At 35.7% G+C, this 23,329-nt stretch overlaps 1 protein-coding gene across 4 annotated transcripts in view; it reads left to right on the plus strand.

The window, feature by feature from the left end:
* MYCBP2 (MYC binding protein 2) overlaps window positions 1-23,329 on the plus strand; it is a 269,414-nt gene that overhangs the window by 36,313 nt on the left and 209,772 nt on the right. For all 4 annotated transcript variants that reach the window (XM_077750063.1, XM_077750062.1, XM_077750060.1 and 1 more), the window contains exons 3-5: window positions 2,351-2,566; window positions 10,960-11,113; window positions 15,165-15,361. In XM_077750063.1, the coding sequence (XP_077606189.1) occupies window positions 2,351-2,566; window positions 10,960-11,113; window positions 15,165-15,361 (567 nt within the window). The remainder of the gene's footprint in view (window positions 1-2,350; window positions 2,567-10,959; window positions 11,114-15,164; window positions 15,362-23,329) is intronic.

The raw sequence follows: 23,329 nt of genomic DNA on the forward strand, positions 1-23,329 counted from the left end.
ACAGACATACATACCCCTACACTCACCCTCTCCCTGACCTCTGACAATCACCAGTCTGTTCTCTGTTTCTATAATTTTGTCATTTAAAGAATGATATATAAATTTAATCATGGGGATTGGCTATTGTCACTCAGCATAAATCTCTTGACATTTATGCAAGTTTTTGCGTATATCATAAGGTTGTACCTTTTTTTTTGCTGAGTAAGCATCCCTTGGTAGAGATTACATCATGGCTTGTTTAACCATTCACCCATTAAAGGTCATCTGAGTTTCTTGTTTTGGGTTATTTTGAATAAAACTGCTATGAATATTCATGTGCTGGTTTTTAAATGAACATAAGTTTTTATTTCTTTGGTGTAAATGCCCAACAATGTAATTGCTGGATTGTACTATAAGTACATATTTAATTTTGTAGGAAACTGCCATACTTTTTTCCAGAGTGGCTGTATCATTTTACTTTCCCATTAACAATGTATGAGATTCAGTTTCTCCACATCTTCACCAGCATTTGGTGTTGTCATTATTTTTTATTCTAGCCAGTTTGATAGATTTGTACATTTTCTCATTTTGTTTTAATTTGCGTTTTCCTGATGGGTCCCTGTAGTGAACTTGTTTGCCTTCTGTAAATCTTTTTCGGTGACATGTCTATTCATGTCTTTTGCCATTTTCTAAATCGAATTGCATATTTGCTTTTTACTGTTGAGTTTTGAAAATTCTTTATATATTCTGCATGCTAGTCTTTTATCAGGTATGTATTTTGCAAATATTTTCTCCCAGTCTGTAACTTTAAAGCTATTATTTTTTAAATTACATTTTCCAGTTGTTCATTCCTAGTGTATAGATACATTAACTCTTTCTTTTTTAAAATATTGATCTGGTATCCTGTGACTTTGCTAAATCTACACATTATGTCTAGAGGCTTTTTTGCAGATGACTTAAGACTCTCTCCAGGTCTTCTGCAAATAATGATGTTTGTTTTCTAGTAGGTACTTCTTCCTTTCTAACTATAATTTGTATTTGTTTCTCTTGGCTTATCATACTAGCATAGCTAGTATAATGTTGAATCATATTGCTGAGAATAGGTATTTTTGTCTTGCTTGCATCTTAGGGTACAGGCATTTAGTCTTTTAAAAGTGTTAGCTGTGGGTATTTCATAGATACCCTTTATCCATTTTTAGGAAATTTCTTTTATTCTTAGTTTACATATACTTTTTATCATGAGTGGGTGTTTGATTTGTGTCAAATGCTTTCTCCATGTTTATTTAGGGTATCGTATTTTTTTTTCTTCTTATTTTTGTTGTTATGAGGAATTATACTGATTACTTTTCCAGTGCTGTTACCATCCGGGATTTTGTTGATCATGATGCATTACCTTTTTCATATGTTCTTTGATTTGGAATGCTAATGATTGCTTGTTTTTAATGTCTCTGGAATATATACTTAAACATTATTTGTCAATTAACTTTAGTACATATTTTTTTTTTCTAACAAGCAGTATTCCACTTTTTCCCCATTTATTTATGGAAGGGTAGAATTTTATGACCCAAGTGTTTTTGGTACTTGAGGTGTCATCTTATTTATCTTGGATATTTCCTGGACATACTCCAATTTTTGGAACTTGCATTAATAGAATATCTTAAACCAGTTTTGTATATTTATAATGTAAATGTTCTCACAAGTGTGATTGCGGTTGATGAATAAAATGCTGAGTCTGAACAGAAATTGACTTAAGCTCTAATAGTTAAATTGCCAGGCATGTGATTTTTATTTATTTATCAAGACTGGTAGCTCAGAGAGAGCTTCAGGAAAACATGTGTCCATAATCTACAGAAATCTAATTTCTTAAAATTACTACTATTTAAATAAGAATGAAATTAGAAGAACTGACTAAAATTAAAGTTTGTTTTTTAGTTCTATTTCTGTTTAAGTCTCTAAATTCACTTTTAAAAGCTATCAAAATGTAATTCAATGTTTGTGATAGGTCATCAAGACTCTGTAATACATCTGATGTTCCTTAGAAGAGCACCAAATTAATATTCTTTGATACTCAACAGTTAAGCTTTGTTGGTTTTATTCCTATCATGGGATAAAAAGGTATACCTATTAGGCTCTTTGCCACTCTCCAGCCCTTGTCAGTCAGGTTATTGCTGTGTTACTTAGAAAGTAGTAAAGTGTAGAAGAAAGGGTACTTACTCTAAATTGAGTCAGTAGACTTAGATTGTCTTTGCTGTGTCACTATTTGACTTCTGCAAATTATCCAGCATTTCTGATCTTTAATCTTTTATGTAAAATGAGAATTGGTGATGACGGGAAGGAATAGGAAATTGAAATATTATATTTTCTGTTTCAGTCTGAAAACTTGGAGAATACAGTAATCATACCAGATATCAAACTACATAGCAATCCTTCTGCTTTCAATATTTATTGCAATGTACGCCATTGTGTTCTGGAATGGCAGAAAAAGGAAACATCATTGGCAGCTGCATCTAAGAATTCTGTGCAGAGTGGAGAATCAGATAGTGATGAAGAGGAGGAATCCAAAGAGCCCCCTATCAAGCTTCCAAAGGTAAGTCACTAAATTCCACTTGGATGGATAACTACAGGTGTTTGGGCTACAGTACATATATTTGCATTGCTGAAATACCTTGTATTTTGTTTCTTTGTTTTTTTTTTTAAATAAAATTGTACACTCAAAATTAACAGGGCTTATGGGTAAAAATAGGCTTGGGACAGACCAGGAAAATTCTATGCATCTTTATAACTGGAGTGCTAACAAAATCAATAATTGGTAATCCAGTGGAGAGTACTTGGACAACCCAGGAAGAAAGATCAGGGGCTTTTAAAAATGTACCTAAGCAGTAGAGTAGAAATGGAGGCTGGTAAGCATTGAGCCCTTGCAGATAGAAGTGGAGCTCTGATCTGGTGGGCTGGCATTAATGTGAGCATTAGCAGAACTGCAGACTACCACAAGTCAAGAGCCATAGAGGCTGGGGGGTGCTTCCTTCTGGGGAGGGAGCCTTGGGTACAGGTATGCATTTTTATTTTTCTTGAAATGGAACCAGAAGGGCTGCTGGCTGTGCAGCTGCTGAGCTGAGAGCTTTTTGCCTTTTCTTCCTTAGATTATGATTGTGCTCTTGCTACTTTGGCTTCCTTTGCCTAGGAAAAAATTACATATGAAGCAACAAAACTTCTACATTGTTCTGATACCACTCCCTTGTTTACCAGAGACATGTAAGCTAATTGGTGTTAGAGAAGCATGTATTGTAGTAGAACAACTATTCTTAAGGTACTCCCTCCTATTTAAGTGTTAGTGTATTTCAAGACTGTAATGTTATTTTATATATAGTATTTTTTCTTTGTTGTAGGTATAGTTAGTATTTCTAACAAAAGAATAGTGAAATTATAGACCTTTTTAAAAGGGTATCTTTATCATAAGTGATTTATATGCCTACTGCTTTTTTCTAAATGTAAACATTTTTAAATGACTTCCTTTATCATAAATGATTCAATGTTGCCTTTTTACTAAACTGTTACCTTAAAACTATGCCTTAAAAACTTTTTTATACATACACCCAGGAGCTATCATGCAAATATTTTGTGCATTTCATGGTGGCTCTTCCCAAGTGCACCACTGTCCTTCATCAGTACTGTCAAGTGCACCACTGTCCTTCATCAGTACTGTCAGATTCTTCTCCCCTTATTGTCAGTGGATGGCTTGCTTCCGCTTTCATCGAGTAAGAAGTTTTGTGAACTTCCTCAGCCTTTTAGTCACCCATCTTTAAATGTTCTTCTTTTGGGACTCGTCCTTTAGTCCCTTTCTCTCCAGTGTCCTTAAGTATAATTTCTCTATTAGCTCCTTTGTTCTGCTTAAAACAAACAAGCTTATCTTTTCCATGTAAGCTCCTCTAGGTCAAGAGTTTTACATCAAGCACTGACACATCAGGAAACAGGGTATAGTGATGAAGAATCTGGGCAGTGGAGTCAAACTACCTGGGTTCAAATACTCACCATTAAAAATAAAGGGCTGTGTAATGCTGGGAAAGTTATTTGACTTATCTGTGCCTTTGTTCTGTCATCTATAAGATGGAGATAATATCTACCCCACAGGGTTGTAGTGAAGATTCGGTGGGTTAATAAATGTGAAATATATCAGGGCCCCTGGGTGGCTCAGTTAAGCTACCAACTTTGGCTCAGGTCATGATCTCAGTTTGTGGGCTCAAGCCCCATGTCGGCCTCTGTGCTGACAGCCTGCTTTGGATTCTGTGTCTCCCTCTCCTGCCCCTCCCTAGCTTGTGCTCTGTCTCTCGCTCTCTCAAAAATAAACAAACATTAAAAAAATTTGTTTAAAATGTCAAATACAAGCATGTGAATAAATAATAGATATAGTTATAAGCATCAGGTTAGGTGCAAATAATAAATTGTATAGGTGCCAATGAATTTGAGTTATTTTTCAAGGAACTCCTCAATTTATTAATAAATACTTTATGTTTAAGGAAATGAAACTCCTGGACAGTCAGTGAGACCATGTGACAAATGAGAGGGGAAGAAGTGCTGAGATGCCTTTCTGTAGAGGCACTCAGAATTCTGCGGGTTAGGGTGTGGGTGGAGAATGAAACTTCCAGGTGATGTTTTTGGCAGCCATTTGCATGACATGAAGGATCGATATAGAAGAAATGAGGCCTGTAGGGCTTGAGGAGATGAGAATTTAAGAGAAAGTGAGAAATGTTAGCATTTTTCTTTTCTTTTGACCTTTCTGCTCCAGATGCTACTCCTCTACATCAGTTCCTTCCTTTTGTTTGCAATTGTTCCTCTCTTGTTCTTCTTGCCTGCATGTGTGGCTGTTGCTTTTCTTCTTTTCACTGAGTTTTTTTTTTCTCTCCTACTGCTTTTCCCTCACATGATTAAGACAGTTTTTATTTGTTGTTAAAGTATCATTTTGATGGAATTTCATTTTCCCCTTAAATTTTTAAAGTTAAATTGTAGACCTTGCTTGTCAGGGTTTTTTTGTAGGTTTTTTTTCTTTTTTTTTGCTTTTTGTAGGTCACTAATCATTGATATTTTATTTTTTAAAGTTTATTTATTTTGAGAGAGAGGGAGGGAGGGTAAAAGGGATGCAGGCACAGGGGTGGGGGGAGGGAGAGAATGAGAGAGAGAGAGAGAGGGAGGGAGAGAGAGAGAATCCCAAGCAGGCTCTGCACTGATGGTGCAGAGACACAGGGCTTGAACTCACAAACCTTGAGATCATGACCTGTGCCCAAATCAATAGTTGGACACTTAACAGACTTAGCCACCTAGGCATTCCAGTCATTGGTAGTTTGAAAAGGACTTGGACAGTCAGAGAAGGACAAATATCATATGTTTGCACGTATAGGAGGATTAGGAGGAACTTGACGGAGGAACAAAGGGGAGAAGAAGGGCGGAAATGGTGGGGGAAAGGGAGAGAGACAAACCATGAGAGACTCTTGAATGCTGACAAAAACTGAGGACTGATGGATGTGGGNAAACTAATTTGACAATAAACTATTTGTAAAAAATAAAAAAATAAAAAAGTAAATAAATAAATAAATAAAATAAAAAGGACTTGGAACACCTGGATGACTCAGCTGATTAAGCATCCGACTTCTGCTCAGGTCATGATCTCAATGGATCGTGGGTTTGAGCCTCACTTCAGGTGCTGTGCTGACAGCCCAGAACCTGGAGCCTGGTTAAGATTTTGTTTCTCCCTCTCTCTCTGTCTCTCTACTACTTGTACTCTGTCTTTCAAAAATAAACATTAAAAAAAAAAAGACTTTTCTTACCCCCACCTAAGTGCTTCATATTAAGTTCTTTACCCAGCCCAAACCATCTTTCACTATCTGACTTCCAGATCCCCTATAGTGTTCCATACTTTATGACTACATAGTTTTTTGGATTTTAGGGGTTTTTTTGAGAGAGAAAGAGAGAGAGAGAGAGTGAGAGAGAAAATATCTTAAGCAGGCTTCACGCTGAGCATGGAGTCCAACACCAGGCTCACTGTGAGATTATGACCTGAGCCAAAACAAGAGCTGGTTTTTTAACTGACTGAGCCACCCAAGTGCTCCTATAATTACATAACTTTTAAAAGTTATTGTTAGGATTTATACTTCCCTTTCAGTCTTATTTGAGGCTCATCATGCCATGTGTTTTGTTAAAAGATATAGACTTACATAGACTTACTTAATTTACTTTTTAAGTTTATTTGCTTCTAAATTCTTTGTGAGTTATAGCAAGCATTAGATTAAGCCTTGGGAACAAAATGATAAGACACAGTCTCTACCCTCAAGAAAGTTATGTCTGGTAGGGATACCAGGCATGCCCAGTGACTTAAGGATTACTAGGGCATGCTGGGTGTAGTGGAACACTTTGGGTATGGATGCAGCACTGACTGTAGATGCACTTTTAGGCATCATTACAGAAGTACATGTGGTCTCTTTTTGGCTAGAGTGGAGTAGCTGAATAGGCAAGAGGCTGAGAGCAGAAGCTAGATCGTGAAGGGCCTTCTGTGTCATGCACCCACTTTCAGATTTTGTCTTGTGATTTGGAAATATTGAAGATTTCAAGCAAGAGAGGTTGATCAGACTTGTGTTTTAGTAAAGTTAATTGGGTCCTAGTAAGACAAACCATAGAGTGTGAGGTTAGAGCAGAGGGATCAGTGGGCAGCTATTGCAGTTGTCCAGGAAGCATTACTGAGAGTTGGTAGTGGTGGTGTTTGGGATACAGGAAATGTTAAGGAAGCGGAATTGACAGGAATTGGTAATTAGTTGATCATGAAGGCTGCAAGAGAAAGTGGAACCAAAACATACTTCTGAAATTTCTGAGTGGCAATGTCATTTACTACAAGAGGGGACCTGGAGGAGAAGCAGTGCTTTGTTGGAATGGTGATGATGTTTAGTTCTGGCCGCACTGAGTTTGAGGTACCTGTGAGGTGTCCTGTGTGTACTACATAGGGCTGAAGTTCCAAAGAAAGGTCCCAGCTAAAAATAGAGATTTGGGAGCTGTCACAGTGTAGGGAAAGGTGAAATAAAATTCTTTCAGAGATAGGATAAGGGTGGGATCAAGAGCATTGCTTAAAAATTTAGTTTTGAAAAGTTGTAAGAACGATTTTAGGTGTAACAAGAAAAGAAGATGGTAGTAGTCATAGATAAATTTGTATGTTAGAGGATACTACTTAGACATTTCACACCCAGACCTTTTGAGAAGCAGAATTCTATCTCTTCTTTTTGTCCTCTTCCTCCTCTGCTGCTCTTCCTCCTCCCTTCCTTTCGGTCCCCTCTAGATTTTTATTTTTCATTATTTGTAAATGTTGTCTCTAACAAATACTTGCTTTATATAAAAAATTCTGAAAGGCACTATACTTCCCTCGGTGGTAATATATAAACCTACTTTTGGTTTCCTCTGGAATGTTTTCAAATGGATCCTGGAAGTATTAGAATGGATTCTAGGACTTTAAAAAATTATTAATGTATAGTTGACGTACGGTGTTGTACTGGTTTCAGGTGTACAATATAGTAATTCAATAATTCTGTATATTTTGAAATGTTCAAGATGATAAGTGTAGTCACCATCTGTTACCACACAACATTATTACAATATTATTGATGATATCTCCTATGCTGTACTTTTCATCTTCAGGACTTGCTTATTTAAAACTAGAAGTTTTTACTTTCTAATCCCCTTCATCTGTTTTGCGCCCCCACCCCTCACTCCATCCCTTTCCTCTAGGACTTCTTAATAGAACAAGATAAAATTTCTAAGGGCAAAGAGTCTATTATTGCATCTAAATGTGATTTAACTAAACTTTTATGCTCCTACTTGTTAGTGAAATAATAAAATCACTTTTGGAAATATATGATTTGACGAAAGCAAAATAAAATCTTGAAAGACTCATTACTGTCATTTTTCTTTGGCCAGGCATACTTTTATATCACTTTTCCCAGCAGTGACATTGGATTGGCTGTATCCGATAGTTATTTGGGTTTTGTGTTCCTTTAAGTTTCATAGAGAGCCTTCAGGATTTAATTATTTGAAAGCAGCTGTAAAGGGAAAATTCAGTAAATTTAAAAAAAGGTTATTTTCTGAAGAGAAGTGGAAGACTGTGTTGGGTCGTTAGTCATGGTTTTTCATTGAAAGTACTGAAGCTTAGTGTGTTTTGTTACTATAATCAACTACTCTATTTAAAAGTCACATTTATTTATATTCCTAATTATAAAGGCAGCACATATTGTAGATAGTTTGAAAAATGCAGAACATTTTTTACAAAGAAGTAGAAATTAAAAATTAGAAATCCTTCTTAAAATCCTATATACTCACTATAAACATATATATACACATTAAAAATATATTATTTCTGCACAAATGAAATCATACTCTATTTGCTGTGCTATATTTTTTCTCCTTATACTCTTCCTTCCTAATATTGAGTGAGGAGAAAATATAGTATGTTCTCAGTGACAGTAAGATAGAACTCAGGGTGTAAAGTATGATTTCAAAGTTCATACATATGGTAAAATACTCTCAGCCAAACCTCAAAAACAGCAAACAAACAAACAAACAAACTTATTTCACGAAATCTTTTGTTCCTGTGCTCAATAATTCAAAACTAAATGTGATTGGAAAACTTGAAGTTGATTTTTATTTTGTTGTGTATTGAAAACATATCAATATTATGGAAAGAAATTATTTTCCCCCTTATTAAAAAAATTTTTTATGAAGTAAGGTACAGATGAGTAGTGAGAATCTACAGTGGTTAACCCAGACAGACGGGTAATTTCTCTCTCCTGATCATTTGACTAACATTTTATGGGTATATCTCACAAAAACCAACAAGTGCTCTGTTCTTAAGCAGCATACCTGAGTTGCCTATTTTCATACATTTGTTATTACGCCCTGAACTGACCAGAAAGACAACTCAGGAACTTGTTCAGTAAGTAGCGTCTCTCTTTTTGGTAGGTTCAGTACTTTCTCTGTTACCTTTGGAATCTTACTTGTATAAATAAACCGTAGCTAAAAATGTTATCTGTGAAGAGTCTCCTTTGAACTTTGAAAAGTCATGATTGGTAGCAGTAGAATAAGCATTCTTGAAGACTGAAAGGGTAAAGTAGTCTCCCATTGGCCTGAGAATAGAGCCCCATATTTTGTGCTTAGGAGATCATTGAGTTCAGATTCATTTCCTTGAATAGAAATCTTGAACAGCATGTTTTTATTTTCTAGTCTGTTTTAGGAAAACAAACTGTCAACTGGAAAATTTTCCCTGCTTAGTGCTTTTAATCAGTTGAAACTCTATACAGGCCACTTCTGCAGTCTTAATATAATTAAGTCTGCTAGGATTTTAGATGACTTCTCTAAAGACAGTCCTACTAGTTATTTTGACTTCTCAGTTATATCTGTATTCTTCAGAAACCTTGCAAATGATCATTGGAACTGCAACTGACTTGCCTGCAACTGATTTAACCACTGTCTGGAAAATACATTTCTGAGTTACAGTGGTTTTTAGCACATAGCTGAGAGTAATTAAACAAATATTTATTATATGCCTATCATGTGCCAGGCACTTGGTTAGCCACAAGACATACTAAGCCAGCTCAGACAAGCTCCTTGTCTATCAGGAGACAACAGGAAGAAGCAAATAAGAATAGTCAGCTACACTATAATATAATAAGTGCTATAACAGAGGTCTCGACTAGATAAGAGTCATGTACAAGGTTCACTTACCTTGTTAGAGTGTAAATTCTTAGAGGACAGGGGCTACTGTGATGTGTATCTTCATATCTCCTATAGTGAATTGCACAAAATAAGTGTTTAAGAAATGTTTATGTTCATCACACTTCTCTGTCAATCTTTAGTTACAGATTGATCTTTTGCTAGATGCTGACTAAGTCAGATTGATCCTGATCAGGAATGATAAGATAATGAAAGTAAAAATAGCAGTGATCTTTTTGGTAGGCAGTTTTTTGTTGTTGTTGTTGTTTTGTGATTAAACCCTGTAAGAAGAAGGAACATCATCAGTAAATAATAATATTGTGATTGTACCATTATAGAAATGGCTAAGATGAAAAACTCTTTTATCTCTTCATTATATGAGTTATAATGACTTTTTTCCTGGGGTCATAAGTAACAATTAACATGACTTTTAACAAAAGAATGCTGATTTATACTTGAGCACAGCCAAATGAACTTTTAATTTAATAGAGTTTATTTTTTCTGAGTGAATGTAACCTAGTATCTAGTTCATTGTTAAAATTTTCATGATATTTTATTATAGCTTCCTTCTTGCTATAAGTATTTTTAAAATAGTGACATGTGGGGCACCTGGGTGGCTCAGATGTTTGAGTGTCTGACTCTTGATTCTGGCTCAGGTCATTATCCCAGGGCCGAGAGATGAGTGTGGAACCTACTTAAGATTCTCTCTCTTAATGTGTTCTCTCTCTCTCTAAAATTAAAAAAAAAATAAAATAATGCCATAATTTTTAACCTCCCATAAACTAGATGGTTTTCTGTATCTTGAAATTAAATGTCGGGGTGCCTGGGTGGCTCAGTCAGTTAAGCGTCCGACTTCGGCTCAAGTCATGATCTCACAGTCCCTGGGTTCGAGCCCGCGTTGGGCTCTGAACAGCTCAGAGCTTGGAGCCTGCTTCAGATTCTGTGTCTGCCTCTCTCTCTGCTCCTCCCCTGCTTGCTCTCTGTCTGTCTCTCAAATAAAATAAAGACAAAAAAAATTTTTTTTAAGAAATTATATGTCATGGGTGGCTGTGTTTTGCTTTTTTATGTATTTCTTTTTGTTTTTGGCTCATAAATATTACAGGATTAATCATTTGCTGTGGAAATAAGCTGTACTGGTTAAACTGCCTGGGAAGTGTTACTAGCTTATCTGTTAAAAGATGTGTGTGTGTGTGTGTGTGTATATATATGTATATATATATATTCTTTTTTCATCTTAAACAGATCATTGAGGTTGGCCTTTGTGAAGTTTTTGAATTGATTAAGGAGACGCGGTTTTCTCATCCATCCCTGTGTCTGAGGAGTCTACAGGCCCTGCTTAACGTGCTTCAGGGTCAGCAGCCAGAAGGCCTCCAGTCAGAACCCCCGGAGGTCCTAGGTGAGAGCTCTGGGACACTGAATGAAGTCTTTGAATGTGAATAGCTTCTCTTATGAAGCATAGACAGCAGCCTGTAATGCAGTTTTTGTTTTTTAATTATGGTATTGAAACAGCAGCAATATAAATTTTAAGGTATTTTGCTATGTCCTACTGGAGTTCCAGTTTAAGAGTTTTAGTTCACACATAGACCTTTCTTGGTTATTGTGATGATGGGGAAGAAGCAAAACATCAATCCTTGGAACTGGAAATAATCCAAGTGTTATAAGTCACTATTAACTTAAATCGTTCTTGTTAAAACTTTGGCTGAAATAGCTAACACTGACTTTCTCTAACTTTGTGTTCTGGATAGTTAAAGAAGTGGGAAGAGAGCAAACAAATGCTACCAACCCAAAACAGCACAATTACTTTCCAAACAGGGCATTCTTTTGTATGCATTATAACTAAAAATCAATTTTTGTTATAGATTACGCTTTTGAATTGGTAGCAACTTCCATTAAATATGTTTGCTTTTTAGTAAACTGTATTTGAATTTTCTGAATGCATGCCTTTCTTGTTAATTGATGCAGTTTCAACACATAATCCTGTAAAGAAGTTAAGAGCTCTTGAGGAATAGAAATAGAGATGGAAGCATAAGTTTGAAATTGGCTCATTGATTTTTTTCTGATGCTAGCCATGGGCCTTGAAAGTCTAGATTTTTCTAAATCTCAAGCATCAGTTCATATCACATTCATATGGGCCCTACCCTCAGAGTCTCTGATTCAGTAGATTTGGCATGGGGCCCAAGGATTTGCGCTTAGAATAAGTTTCTGGGTGATGTGCCAGTGATGCTCATTTGAGGACCACACTAGTGATCTGGACTAGAGTTTGAGCTTTTTTCTTTCTACTTGGCTATTTGGTGTTTATTAGACTCACATGTGAGAATCTAATTACATGTCATACAGGTTTTGTTTTGGTGTTTGGTTTGTGTTTTTTTGGCGGTGAGGGGGGTGGTGTTACATGGTGATTAGTTTTTGTGTTTGAATTTTTTTGTTTGGTTTAGTCGGGGAGGAGAGTGCTTGCCATGAAAACAAGCTGAGGATTTAAAAACACAATACCCTCCCCCACCCCGTGTTACTAAACACTACTACTAAATAAAAGCTGTCATATGGTAAGAAGCAGGCACCTTGTTGATTACTGTTATGGTAACACAAGTGATCGTATTACTATTGTGATACTTACTTGGCATCACAGCATCTTAACCAAAGCTTTTATTTATTTAATTGAGTATATATAAGGATATTTTGTTGTTATTAGCTCTAGTTTGTTAATTGACAAATAATTGAAATATTTAAAATAACCACTAAAACCTGCATATCCTATTTATATCCTATTTATTACTTTGAACAACATGATAATCATTTCTTTTTCCTCGATCCTCTACCATTTGATCTTTTATCAGTTGTTACACACCATGTTTTGTATCCATTCTATGTGTAAATACTCCCTTTCCTTTATTCTTTTCAAAGTAGATCTTGTTCTTAGTACTGGTTTTGAAATTATAACGTGTACTTTAGTTTAATCATCTTCAATCAAAACTTTCATCTGATTAATTTGTCTTTTTTATTTTCTTGTTAACAGTTTCAAATACTGATATACTTCTTTGGTTTCTCTTTTGACCTTTCAATGCTTACTTCCTATCTCTTCCCTGCTTTGACTTATTTTTCTATTGAGGGATTTAACATCACTTTATATATCTTATTTGACATGGTTTAATTAGCTCAAAGATGTAATTTGGCTCTTTAAATTCCTATTGAAATCTGTGTTTTTTCCTTTGATCTGATAGCATAATCACATTATGCTTTTTTTCCCATCTTATTCATGAAAATATATGTATATGTGTATCATTCTCACTGTTGGGATAGCTTGATGATTATGGTACACCAAGCTTCTTCTCTTAGCAAATGGATTTTGATTTAGAAGTTGTCTAGTTTAAAAAAATCATTCTTATATCTTTCTGTTCAATTTAAGGTTGGAATGTATGTTCTTAAGTATTCACTGAAATGTAATAGTATGTCCTGTGTTCTGTGCTAAGAACATACAGTTCAGGGACGATCAGTACCGACATTGTTGCTGTTATTTGGAACTTAGCATCAGATGGTCGGACACTTGTGTGATTGCAGGTGTGGGTAAATAGGATGGGGGAAAGGAGAGGATGTTCTGGGACCCTAGAATAGGCCTCCTTAAAGATGTGATATTGGTGAGTTGAAGGATGAGTAGGAAGGAGTTAACTGAATTTCTAGGCAGAAAGGACAGTATGTAGTAAGTCTCTGAGGCAGAAAGGAGAATGACTGAACAAAGATTGGTTAGGATGTGGAGAGTGAAGGGAGGGAGGGCTTTGCCATAGGTGAGGAGGGAGACCGGGACTAGATCATGTGGAGCTTCACAGGTCATGTTAAGGGAACCTGGGTAAGGATTTCTAGGAGAAATGGAAAGTCGCTCACTATCTCCTCATGGTTAAAAAAAAAGTTCTTAAATTTTAAAGCACTTATGTATTATTTTCTTCCATTGAATCTAACTTTTTTTTAATGGCATATATTCTTAGTCTTGTTTGCCAAAGTACTACCACAGTCTAGAATAGTTTCTCATGCACAGGAAGAATTCAGTGAATATTTGCTGAGTAATGAAAAGATGAAGGGGCAGAAGGAGAATGATAAAGGAAGGATGGACAGATGGAGAAAGGGTTGATGAAAGGATGAGGGCAAAGGATAGTTGGAGGGAGGCACCAAAGGAAGGTTAAATGAAAGAAAGGAAAGATTGAAGGATGTATAGGCAAGTGAAGAAAAGGAGGAGAATAGAAAGAAGGCAGAGGAGCAGGAACGATTTAATAAAGGAGCAAATGGATTTTAAGTAGAAAATCAGATTTTTGGTTTAAAAATTCTCTTTGGATATAAAGGGACAAAAGTGAAGGTGAGAGCTAATTTATGAACACTTTTTAGTAGTCTGATTAATAGGTGGTGATAGAGAGCATAGTTTGGGAAGATGGTCATGAGATAGAGAAAGTAGAGGAATTAGGAGGCGAAAGTGACAGGGCTTACTAGGGATGGGATACATGGGAGATGAGGGATGGACAGAGGAGGGCTAGCTTTCTGTGAGTTAACTAATAAACTAAAAGCTTTTAGTTTTTGGACAGTTGTAGTATACAAATTCTCTTTTTCTTTCTCTTGCTCTCTTTTCCCTCTCCTTTTCTTCATCTTCCTCAATTTTTCTTTTTCTGACTCTTTCTTTCTCTCTCTTGAGTGTTCACTTTCTAAGGATTTTCAAATTCCTCTTCCCTTCTGCAGAAGAAATGCCTAGAGGTCTGTTGATTCAGTCTTAGGCAGAGTTGTTCAGGGAATTTTGCATGGAAACTTGTGGTGGCCATAGAATGTTCAGGTGTTACTTTACATCTTTGCCACTAAATGACTTTATCATTTCGGGAAAATCTCTTTACCTCCCTGCCTCAATTTCATTGTCCGTTAGAGGAGGAGGATGTCTGTCCTATTGACTTGGAGGTTTTTCTAGGGTATAAAATGAGTTATATACTTGCTTTATAAATGTGAACTGCTGTTATGTTAGCAGTAAAGCAGTTTTATAGTTAAAAAAATATAGCATGTGTTTTTTTTTTTAAATGCATTCTGTTGTTTTACAAATACATAATTTTCTGGAGTTAACATTTTAAGAAGCTCGATTCTTCCCAGTATAAAAGGTTAAATAAGTACAGTGAGTAGTCTGTTACTTGTGAGGATATTTCTTGAATGTGTGAATGTTTCAAGATATGTTTCTTTTAAACAACTTGGGATAGATTCCATTTCTTTATTTATAAAAGAGAAGAGTTGAACTAAATGTTCTCTGAGGTTCTTTGTATATAAATATTTTAGCTTTGGGGGGGAAAGGGTAACTAGAAAGGAACTAACCCAGAGTAAGTGTTCTAGCTGCCTTAAATATTTTTTTATAATGAGGCAAGTTATAAATAAATACACATTTAATGTTCTGTATATTGAATGAATATAATTGAGTTCTATTTTATTCACAGAGGCTCTCTTCCAGCTCCTTTTGGAAATCACTGTTCGAAGTACTGGAATGAATGACAGCACAGGACAGTCTCTGACAGCACTTTCCTGTGCTTGCCTCTTTAGCCTGGTGGCTTCTTGGGGAGAAACAGGAAGGACACTTCAGGCCATCTCTGCTATCCTCACCAACAATGGCAGCCATGCTTGCCAAACTATACAGGTATTTCATTTATAGCTGCTTAGAAGGTACAAGATGCCAGGTTGGAACTTCACCTTAATCTCTGTCAGGAGAAATCCTCTAGTTTTTCTCACTCATTATAGTGATTTTATCTATCCAAGGTTGATGTATAAATAATCCACAGTATATAAAGGTAATAAAATGAAATTTGACAAAAAACTGGTAAATTTTTAAGCTGGTCTTTGTGTCAGCACTCCAGCCACCTCTTCTTTTGTGTTTCCCTATTCTTGGCCCTCCCCCACCTCCCATCTTGCCCTGATTTTTAAGTATGGAATTTTCAAGTATGGTCAGTGTTCCAATTCCTGCAGTAGTCAAGAATCAAATGCAGTATTTTTATGGATTGATTTTGTTTCTGAGCTTCTTAAGCTTTGCATATAACATTTTAAGCTTTTAATGTCTGATTGTGGAATAAGCTCTTTATTGTTGTTAGTGGTGGGAAATAGAATTGTCCTTATGGGCAAACTTTATTTAATTCCTTTGGATTGTTCTGGAAAATTGAGTAAGAAGTTACAGGTTTAGGTCTGTGTTATGTGCTCTTCACTGGCCCCTTGGAAAACATCCAGAACAGATGGAAGGACTGCTTCAATCCCGTTATTAGCAGGCCAAGATAGCAAAAAGGGGAGATGGGTCACTGTCATGGACTTAATCCATCAGTATTGAACTCTCCTTGTCAAACATGAGCAATCCCCTTATTCTAGATTTCTAATGTTGTTTTTTTCCTCTTTCTGCCCTGCCTGAAATCTTCTTTTCCCTTTTTATGATCCTTAATATTTTGAAGTTCCTATAATGCAGTGGTTTGCAGAACTGTGTTCTGCAGTGGTGCTTTGAGGTTTGGCAAAATTTTAATTTAAATACATGCTTAAAATACACAAATATTTCTTAAATTCTAATGAAGTGACACATTTACATATCATACACCAAATTTTAAAAATATAGTGACCGTAAAAGGATGAGCTTATTAGGCACTGTGTGATTTATTCTTGTGTAGACTCCTTTCAGAGGATATGAGGTGATACCTAAATGATGAGTTGAAATTAGCCAGTCCACAGGGAGGGAGTGTTACCACTGGGGATGTGGAGGGAGAAATATTCTTGGTATCCATGTGCTAAGGCATGGAGATAAGATTAAGAGTGGAATATTGAAGTCTGAAAGAAGTTTAGTATAGTTCTAGTATAGAGAGCTTTCGGCTAACAGAGACAGGACTTGCATGCATATCTGTCTGATTGCAATATTATGCTTTAGGACTAGGCTATGTGCAATTACTAGATCCCCTGAATCAACAGCTGATGTTCTCTGTGGACCTGCCCTGTCACTACATTCCCATCACCAGCGCAAACACCATATTAAAGCCTTTTATCTTAATATTATCTTTTTTTAAGTTTATTTATTTTTGAGAGAGAGAGAGAACAAGCCAGGTAGGACAGAGAGACAGGAGATACGGAATCCGAAGCAGGCTCCAGGTTCTGAGCTATCAGCACGGAGCCTGATACGAGGCTTGAACCCACAAACCGTGAGATCATGACCTGAGCCAAAATTGGACATTTCACCGACTGAGCCACCCAGGCCTCTCTGTGTTAACATTCTCTTAACAGTGTTCTTCATGATTTGGCCTCATTCCATCTACCAGTTTCAGTTCACAAAATTCTCTTGGCCAGGCTCTGGGTGGAGGGAGAAAACTCTTCCCTGAGAATGTATAACTCTAACATCTCAAATTGTTTTCGGATTTAAATGCATATTAGCTATCTTATTCCAAAGAGCTTCAGCTATGAGTTTAAAGTAGGGTAGGGATGATAGTACCATGAAGTACCATATTGAAGGAGACTTAAAATCATTTTTTGGAGGAATGTACTCCAGGCTTTAAAGGCACATCTGAGCTCACAAACAAAAAGCACATAGAAAAAAAGGCACCATCATTGAGTGTTAGAAACAAATACGGCAGAATCAGTCCTGCCTTGTCTATATATATTGAAATTATTTGACACAGGATATAAAACATATATATATGTATATTTATTATGATTAAAATAATAAATGAAGGTATCACAAATACGATTAAGGAATAAGAATGTAAAAAGTAATCAGATCAGAAAATGAACCAAATTAAACTCTCAGAAATAAAAAAACCAGATAACTACAAGCTGAAATTTAAAGGCTGAGTTAGCCATTGGATATAAAAAAGGAAGAAATTATTCAGAATGCAACACAGAGAGACAAAGAGAGTATAAAAGACAAAATAGGAAACATGAATAGAGAATGACAAAACCTAACATATCTATACAATTTGAGCTCCACAAGGGCAGTAAGGCATTTGCGGAGACGCGGTACGTGAAATAATGGGCAAAATTTTCCATAATTGGTAAATGACATGAAATCCTCAGATTAAGGAAGTCTAGTTGATCAGAATAAATTCTCTAGGTCTTTCCACAGTGTTGGTGAGCGAAAATCAAGGGGTATATCCGAGACCTTTTATTATAGCACTGGATTATCTTAAAATTTTAGTATCCTTTTAGAAAGCATGAGAGAAATAAGAATTATGTTGAAGAAACATGTTCATTTTTGCTCCTTCTCTAGTTTTAACTAAGGTTATAATAAAGGAATTTTTTTTTAAGTATAAACATTTAAGAATGGGACACATTTCTGGTAGATGGAAATTGGGGAAAGGTTGATTTTAAGTTCCTAAAGAGGCAAATGCCCATAGAAAATAAGTTGACTTTCACTTAAAACTCCAGATAAGATTTGGAATTGGGAGTAATAGGTTCCTGGAAAGTGGTGGTGAGGGCAAGAGCTAAAAATTGATAGGAAATCTGTATTAAGAAAGGTAGAGAATCCCAGAGCCCTTCCTTTGCCCTTCCCAGGCAAGCAACTGTCCTTCTGTCATATCCCAAAGAGATACATTTGCTGTCTAAAGAAATTGAGTCACAGAAGCCAGGGGAAAACAGGCACAAATGTGAGTAGAATTAGGAGCTAGGCTGAAAATGGAGATTAAGTGAAAGTCTTTGTATTGATGATGAAATTTTTTAATCTTCACTGAGTTTCCAGAACACTGGCCATGAGACTTATTATAGCTTCTAGGAAAAAGACTCACAGATTCTTCTTTGGAGAAAGAATGAGAAAAGACCCACAGATGCATATATTTGAGGGGTCCTCCAATGAAACTATAAAACTTAGTGTGATCATTTTGAGGTGACCTTACACTGCCTGTCAAACCCTTTTCATTCACATCAGGCTTCCTACCAGATTTCTCGTAGTTTACTCTTAAAAATAAGTGTATAACCAGATTTTTTGGTTTTTGGATGTTGAGTTTCGTAAGTTATTTATAGATTTTAGGTGTTAACCCCTTATCCAATTTGTCATCTGCAGATAATCTTCTCCCATTCTGGAGGTTGCTTTTTAGTTTTGTTGATTGTTTCCTTTGCTATGCAGAAGCCTTTTATCTTGATGAAGTTCCAGTAGTTCATGTTTGGTTTTGTTTCCCTTGCCAGAGATGTGTCTAGTAAGAAGTTGCTACGGTTGACATCAAAGAGGTTGCTGTCTGTGTTCTCCTCTAGGATTTTGATGATTTCTTGTCTCACATTTAGGTCTTCCATCCATTTTTTAATTTTTGTTCATAGTGTAAGGAAATGGTCCAGGTTTATTCTTCTGCAGGTTGCTGTGCAGTTTTCCCACCACTTGTTGAAGAGACTATCTCTTTGCCATTGGATATTTTTTTTTGCTTTGTTGAATATTAGTTGACCATATAGCTGGGTTTTCTATTCTGTTCTCTGTTTGCTTTTGTGCCAGCACCATACTGTCTTGGTGACTACAGCTTAGTAATATAGCTTGAAGTCCAGAATTGTGATGCCTCCAGCTTTACTTTCATTTTTCAAGATTGCTGTGGCTATTTGGAGTCTTTTGTGGTTCTATATAAAATTTAGGATTATTTGTTCTAGCTCTATGAAAAATGCTGATAGTTTTTTAATAGGGATTGCAGTAAATGTGTTGATTGCTTTGGGTAATGTAGACATTATAACAGTATTTGCTCTTCCAGCCCATAAGTATGGAATGGTTTTCCATTTCTTTGTGTCATCTTCAATTTCTTTCATAAATGTTTTTGTAGTTTTCAAAATAAAGATCTTTTACCTCTTTGGTTAGGTTTATTTGCAGGTATTTTATGGTATTTGATGCAATTATAAGTGGGATCAATTCCTTGATTTCTCTTTCTGCTGCTTCATTATTGGTATATAGAAATGCAACTGGTTTCTGTATGTTGATTCTGTATTCTGTGACTTTGCTGAATTCATATATCAGTTTTAGCATTTTTTTGGTGGAGCCTTTTAGGTTTTCTACATAGAGTATCATGTCATCTGCAAATAGTGAGTTTGACTTTTTCCTTGCCGATTTGGATAACTTTTGTTTCTTTTTGTTGTCTGATTGCTAAAGCTGGGACTTATAGTACAATGTTATATAACGATGGTGAGAGTGGACATCCTGTCTTGTTCCAGACCTTAGAGGAAAAGCTTTTCAATTTTTCCCCTTTGAGGATGATATTTGCTGTGGGTCTTTAATGTATGGCCTTTATGATGTTGAAGTATGTTCCCTCTGTCCCTACTTTGTTTTCATCAAGATTGGATGCTGCACTTTGTCAAATAATTTTTCTGCATCTATGGAGAGGATCATATTATTCTTAACCTTTGTTTTATTAATGTGTATCATGTTGTTGATTGATTTGTGGATATTGGACCACCCTTGTAGCCTAGGAATAAATCCCATTTGATTGTGATGAATGATTCTTTTAATGTACTGCTAGATTCATTTTGCTAGTATCTTGTTGAGAATTTTTGAATCCATGTTCATCAGGGATGTTGCCTTGTAATTCTCCTTTTTAGTGGAGTCTTTGTATGGTTTTGGAATCAAGGCAATGCTGACCTCATAGAATGAATTTGCGCCCAAAAAAACACAGTTAAGAAATGGGCAGAAGACATGAGTAGACATTTTTCCAAAGAAGACATTCAATTGGCTAACAGACACATGAAAAGATGCTCAACATCATTCATCGTTAGGGAAATACAAATCAAAACTACAATGAGTTACCACCTGATACCTGTCAGAATGGCTAAAATTAACACACAGGAAACAACAGGTGTTGGTGAGCATGTGGAGAAAGAGGAGCCCTCTTGCACTGTTGGTGGGGTGCAAACTGGTGCGGCCACTATGGAAGACATGGACGTTCCTCAAAAAGTTAAAAATAGAACCACCCAGCAATCCAGCAAATGCACTACTAGGTATTTATCCAAAGGATACAAAAATACTGATTTGAATGGGCATATGCACCCCAATGTTTATGGTAGTATTATCTACAATAACCTATTTATGAAAAGAGCCCAAATGTCTATCGACTGATGAATGGATAAAGAAGATGTGGTATATATGTTACTCAGCCATCAAGAAAAATGAAACCTTGGGGCACCTGGTGGTTCATTCGATTCAGTTCTCGACTTTCAGTTTTTGACTTGGGTCATGATCTCATGGTTTCATGAATTCGAGCCCCACATTGGGCTCTGTGTTGATGATGTGGAGCCTGCTTGGGATTCTCTCTCTCTGACTCTTTCTGACCCTCCTCTGCTCATGTTTTCTTTGTCTCTTGCAAAGTAAATAAATAAAAACTTAAAAAAAAAAAAGAATGAAATCTTGGTATTTGCAAGATGGAGCTAGAGTGTATTATGCCAAGCGAAGTAAGTCGGAAAGACAAATACCATATGATTTCACTCACATGTGGAATTTAAGAAACAAAACAGATGAATATAGTGAAAGATGAACAGATGAACATAGGAAAGAAAAAGAGAGAAGGGGGCAAACTCTTTACCGTGGAGAACAAATGGAGGGTTGACGGAGGGAGGTGGGTGGGAGAGGGGCTAAATGGGTGATTGGTATTAAGGGGGGCACTAGTTGTGATGAGGACTGGCTGTTTTATGTAAGTGATCATTCACTAAAGTCTACTCCTAAAACTAATATTACACTATATGTTAGCTAACTAATTAAAATAAAAACTTGAAATATTAAAAAAATAACAAAAAATAAAATACTACAAGAAAAAAAGTATACAACCAAGTATCACTAACCTGAAAAATAGAGATTCCCCAAATTGATAATGATAATGATAATAAAAAAAACTTTGAATAAAAAGAATATAGAGACAGAAGAAACTCTAAGAAGACTGTAATTAATATTTTGGTGAAGGATAAGGGAATATTGTTTACATTAAACATCAGTATACTGTTTTTTAAACTCAGAGAACAAGAAGAAAATTTTGTAAGTTAAGATAGCAGTAATAAAATCAGTAGAAGGATTAGAAGATCAGGTTGAAGCAGTCTCCAGAAAATAGAAAAAAGAAAAGAAAATAGATAGCATAAAATAAAATTGGATCTAACCAGAAATACAATACCTAGAAGGTATTCAAGCAGAGAAGAGGAAATTACTCAAGAAATCTTACAAGGAAAATTCCTGTGCCCCAAAGATACACATCTTCATATTGACAGAACACACACCGAGTGCCCCAACATTCATTATGAAAAAAGACTTACACCAGGATATAACTTTGCAAATCAGAACACTGTATAGTAAGACTGTAAAGCTTCCAGAGAGCAAAGACAGATTATGTAACTAATATCAAACATAATGGTATTGGACTGGTTCAGAGCAGCACTGGCATAGAAAATAACAGTGCCTTCAAAGTTCTGAGAGAAAATAATGTTCACCATACCTAGCTCATCTGGCAGTAATGTTTGAGGGACGATGAAGATGGCTTTTGAACGTGCGTGATAGGGAACAAGTTTAACTTCTATGCCTACCTCTTCCTCAATTTAGACCAGAACAGGGTTTTTGAGGGGTGTTGCCAAGAGGAGAAAGTAGAAATGATGTGTTTGACTTTATTGAAAGGTGTATGAGGAACACTTAAAGGAAGTCATAGAGAAAATTTAGCAAATGCAAAATAGGGCAATTGTTGACTTAATGAAAAAAAATTACACAAGGAAGGAAATGTTATATACAATTTGGTTCATGAACCATTATTACACAGTAATAAATGACCTTTGAATACTAATTTAACCAGAAACTATTATATATAGCTCAATTTTGAGGATTTGGGAAAAGGGGGGCATCATTGTTCATAATAGACACCAACAGAAAGTATCTAAAAAAAAACCAGTATTAACAGTGGAAGCTTTGGCATATTATATAGGAATATGGATATCAATTGTAGATAAAACAGATAAAACAGTTTAATATAGCTACTTGTAGTGAGAATTTGTAGTATTCAACTATGTAAGTATTATATACATAAATCTCATATATATAAATATATATAGTATAAATTACATATCTTGGCTGAGTAAGAAGCCTTAGAACTGGAAGAAGAGATGACTATATCTATGAACAGTGGGTCACTTATTCCTATGAAAGCTCAACCCTCTACGAAGTGTTGTCCAATGGAAATATAATATAGTCTACATATGTAATTAACAATTTTTTATTAGCCACATTAAAAAGGTGAAAAGAAATACATCATTATGTATGTATTAATGATGTATTTCACTCAGCTCAGTATATCCAAAAAATAATTTCAACATAATATTAAGATTCTATATTCTTGTTTTTATGCTAATTTTTCAAAATCCAGTGGGTATTTTGTATTTAAAGGACTAACCACATTTCAAGAGCGCAGTAGTCAGACACATGTGGCTAATGGCTGCTGTATTGGATAGTGCAGCTTGTCTGTGTTGTTAGATGTGGCAAAAGAGGGACAAAACAGAATTTGCTCTACCGGCAGAGTGCTGGTCCCATGCTGGTGACTGTTGAGGACTTACTTAATGTGCCAGGTATTTATAGCAGGTCTTTGATGAATATAGGATAAATGAGCACTGAATGAATACACAGTTAACAAATGAGTTTTCATATTATGGAATATTGTTAATG

The sequence above is a fragment of the Crocuta crocuta genome, unplaced genomic scaffold (assembly GCF_008692635.1).
Source record: "Crocuta crocuta isolate KB4526 unplaced genomic scaffold, BGI_CrCroc_1.0 scaffold189, whole genome shotgun sequence".
Classification (NCBI taxonomy): Eukaryota; Metazoa; Chordata; class Mammalia; order Carnivora; family Hyaenidae; genus Crocuta; species Crocuta crocuta.